The following is a 2,940-nucleotide window of genomic DNA, read 5'->3' on the forward strand; positions in this document are numbered from 1 at the left end:
GCCAACACGACCCCCACCACCACCACCCCTTTCAGCGTACGAGCTGCGAGTTGACCCCAACACCAACATCATCATCATCCGGGCCTCACAGCCGGCCGGGGCCTTTTACGCCATACAGACGCTCATCAGCCTGGCAGACAGACAGGGAAACGTGAGCGGAGCCGTGGTTGTTGTTGTTGTTGTTGTTGTTGTTGTTGTTGTTGTTGTTGTTGTTGTTGTTGTTGTTGTGTTATTATTATTGTTGTTGTTATTGTTGGTGGTGGTGGTGGTGTTGTTGATGTTGTTGTTGTTGGCGTGGGGTGGGTGTGATAATAGTAATGATGGTGTTGTTGTTGTTGTTGTTGTTGTTGTTGTTGTTGCTGCTGCTGCTGTTTCTGTTGATGTTGCTGTTGTTGTTGCTGTTGTTGTTACTGCTGTTGTTTTCTTCGTCGCTGTAGTCGCGTTGTAGCTTTTGTTGCCTTTAATTGTTAATGCTATGAAGATAGCTGCTTTTACTTTTCTGATGTTGTACCTACCTGACGACTATGCTGTTACATTGTATTATTATTACAAGATACAGACCCGTTCTACTAACGGTGATGTAGTGATAGGAAAGCCCAAGATTAAATGTTTGTATCTGATTCATTGCCGTAGGGCTCCTGTGTAGACAACATTGCTGGTATATGCGCCTTCTGGAACTCTGTCCTAGGCAGCAGGTCTGTTTGCATGTATTCTAATAGAGTCCCTGGACCCAACACGACTCATTGCGAGATACAACATTGTCCATGTGAAAAAAAATCGCCCTGTAAAGAAACCCCTCCCTTTCCTTTTCAAAGTCTGTCCCTGGGGTTTGTTGGCAGTCAGTGTAAAAGCAGGTCTAACCGGAAATTGTTTCCGTCGCTTATGGAAGGGAAATAGTATGTTGTCTAAAGGCATGAGGGGAATCCTAGGGATGAATTAAGTCTCTTTCCAGCTTTGGGACCGCAAACGACGACAGCATCAATTACGTGTTGATGGAGATGTTGAACCACATATCGAGTCCCGCTGCAGAGGCCGTTTGTGGGGTCCAGATTTCTCAGCAACATGACAATGCTGTCTTTCCGCAATGTCAGTTTGTGGGGTGGTATACCTGACGGACATATCTAGGATTATATATTTACAGATCTAGATCTAGAGCCTTGCTCTATGAAAAGCTACGCAGAAAATACGCTCCAAATTTTGAAAACGTCAATACAACAAAGTGAACATTTTGTGGGTTTAAACGAACTCAACGTATTGGGGACATCACTACACCAAATATAATATCTAGGAAAAGTCAATACAATGAGGTTTGGCCTGAAGTACCCATCGACACAGCAAAGCATACATCCAAAAAAAAGTTACATATCGAGATTCTAGATCTGGAAACAGTAGAAGCAGCTTTGTAAACCCGAAGTAGAACTCCGTGGCACACACCCTACAAAGCACAAACCGCACTTCTGTTCTTGCTAACTACTCCAAATCAGTCTTGAACTCTGTGTTCCAAATACAGCTAGGATATTGAGAGATCAAGATCTCGAGTCTTGCTCTATAAAAAACTGAGCCCCAAATACGCGCCAAATTTTGAAAACGTCAATACAACGAAGTGAAAATGTTGTGGGTGTAATTAAACCAATAGATTAAACAAACTCAACGTGTTGGGGACGTGACTACACCAAATGTATCTAGAAAAAAATCAGTACAATGAAGTTTGGCATGAAGTATCTATCGACACTGCGAAGCACACATCCAGAGTTGGATATAGAGATTCTGGATCTGGAAAAAGTAGAAGCAGCTGCGCCACTCACACGACGAAACACAAACCGAAACGAAAGTAGTCCCCAGTAAATCATGAAATGGCTAATGGCAGAGAGAAAACAGCTGAGAGCTTCGATTTACAGGAAAAACTGTCAAACCTGAAAAATCAAAAGGTAGCTTCCAAACTTTGAAAATATGCCCTCGTAACCCTTTGTGACAATTCTTAACGGAATCATATTTTTTCAGATTTTATGGGCACCCGTGTAAAAAATGTATACTGACCTCATAAACGGGCTTACCTCCATTATAATAAGATTGTTTGTCAGTCGAGGGAGGGGTTGTTTTTGTTTGTTTATTGTTTTTATTTGATTGTTTGTTTGTTTGGTTTGTTGGTTATTAAATTTTGTTTGTTCGTTTGTTTGGGTGCTTTCATACTTCTGACCAATACATCGTCATCACCAGGTGCCAACTACAGTTATCCGTGACGGCCCAAGGTATCGCTACAGAGGCCTCATGTTGGACGTAGCAAGGAGTTTTTACACTAAGGAGAACGTCTTCAGGTACCTCCTACCCTCTAGCATAGTGACAGTCATTGGGGGAGTGGCGGGGAGGGGGTCCTCCGACAGCAAATTATGATTTTCCCGATGCTTATTAATAGGCGCAACTAAACTGACAGAAACAGGCTCATTGAAATGGTATTAAGATACTATGTGGTAAAGACAGTGAATGTGAGATTCCTGAAAATTCAATATTCTCGAGATAAAGAGGAATAGGCTTATTGGAGTTTCGGGGGGTAGCGATGCTCGTGGGAAAATTGCCTTGCTGTGCTACTTCAGCGCACGTGGGAGAAGGGTAGACGAACAGGGTAGATGGGATTAACACACACATTTCTTTAGCCCTATCTGCACGTTGTGTTTTACTATCGTATCCATACTACGTGGGGACTCTGTGCCCCCACTTTCCAAACAGGAAATATTTTACTGGTTAATCCGATCCTTACGCTTTGCATAGCAGTCTGTCAAAATGATTTTTTGAGAAACATTGAAAGTTTCAAAGAGATCTTCGCACTAAAAGTATTCTAAAATGTGAAGAATACAACCCCTGGGGTACTAAATGACCCCATGTATACGGATAGAGTTAAGGTATTATTTATAAACAGTTGTGACCACTAGAGTGTGGGGTTGT

The 2,940-nt window shown here is 42.3% G+C and overlaps 1 protein-coding gene across 1 annotated transcript in view; it reads left to right on the forward strand.

The window, feature by feature from the left end:
- Positions 1–2,940, forward strand: part of LOC101862620 (beta-hexosaminidase) — a gene marked incomplete in the record, with an annotated part of 39,930 nt that overhangs the window by 27,479 nt on the left and 9,511 nt on the right. Inside the window, 2 exon segments of the mRNA XM_013080072.2 lie at positions 36–151; positions 2,218–2,315. Of these exon segments, the coding sequence (XP_012935526.1) occupies positions 36–151; positions 2,218–2,315 (214 nt within the window).

The sequence above is a fragment of the Aplysia californica genome, unplaced genomic scaffold (assembly GCF_000002075.1).
Source record: "Aplysia californica isolate F4 #8 unplaced genomic scaffold, AplCal3.0 scaffold00004, whole genome shotgun sequence".
NCBI lineage: Eukaryota > Metazoa > Mollusca > Gastropoda > Aplysiida > Aplysiidae > Aplysia > Aplysia californica.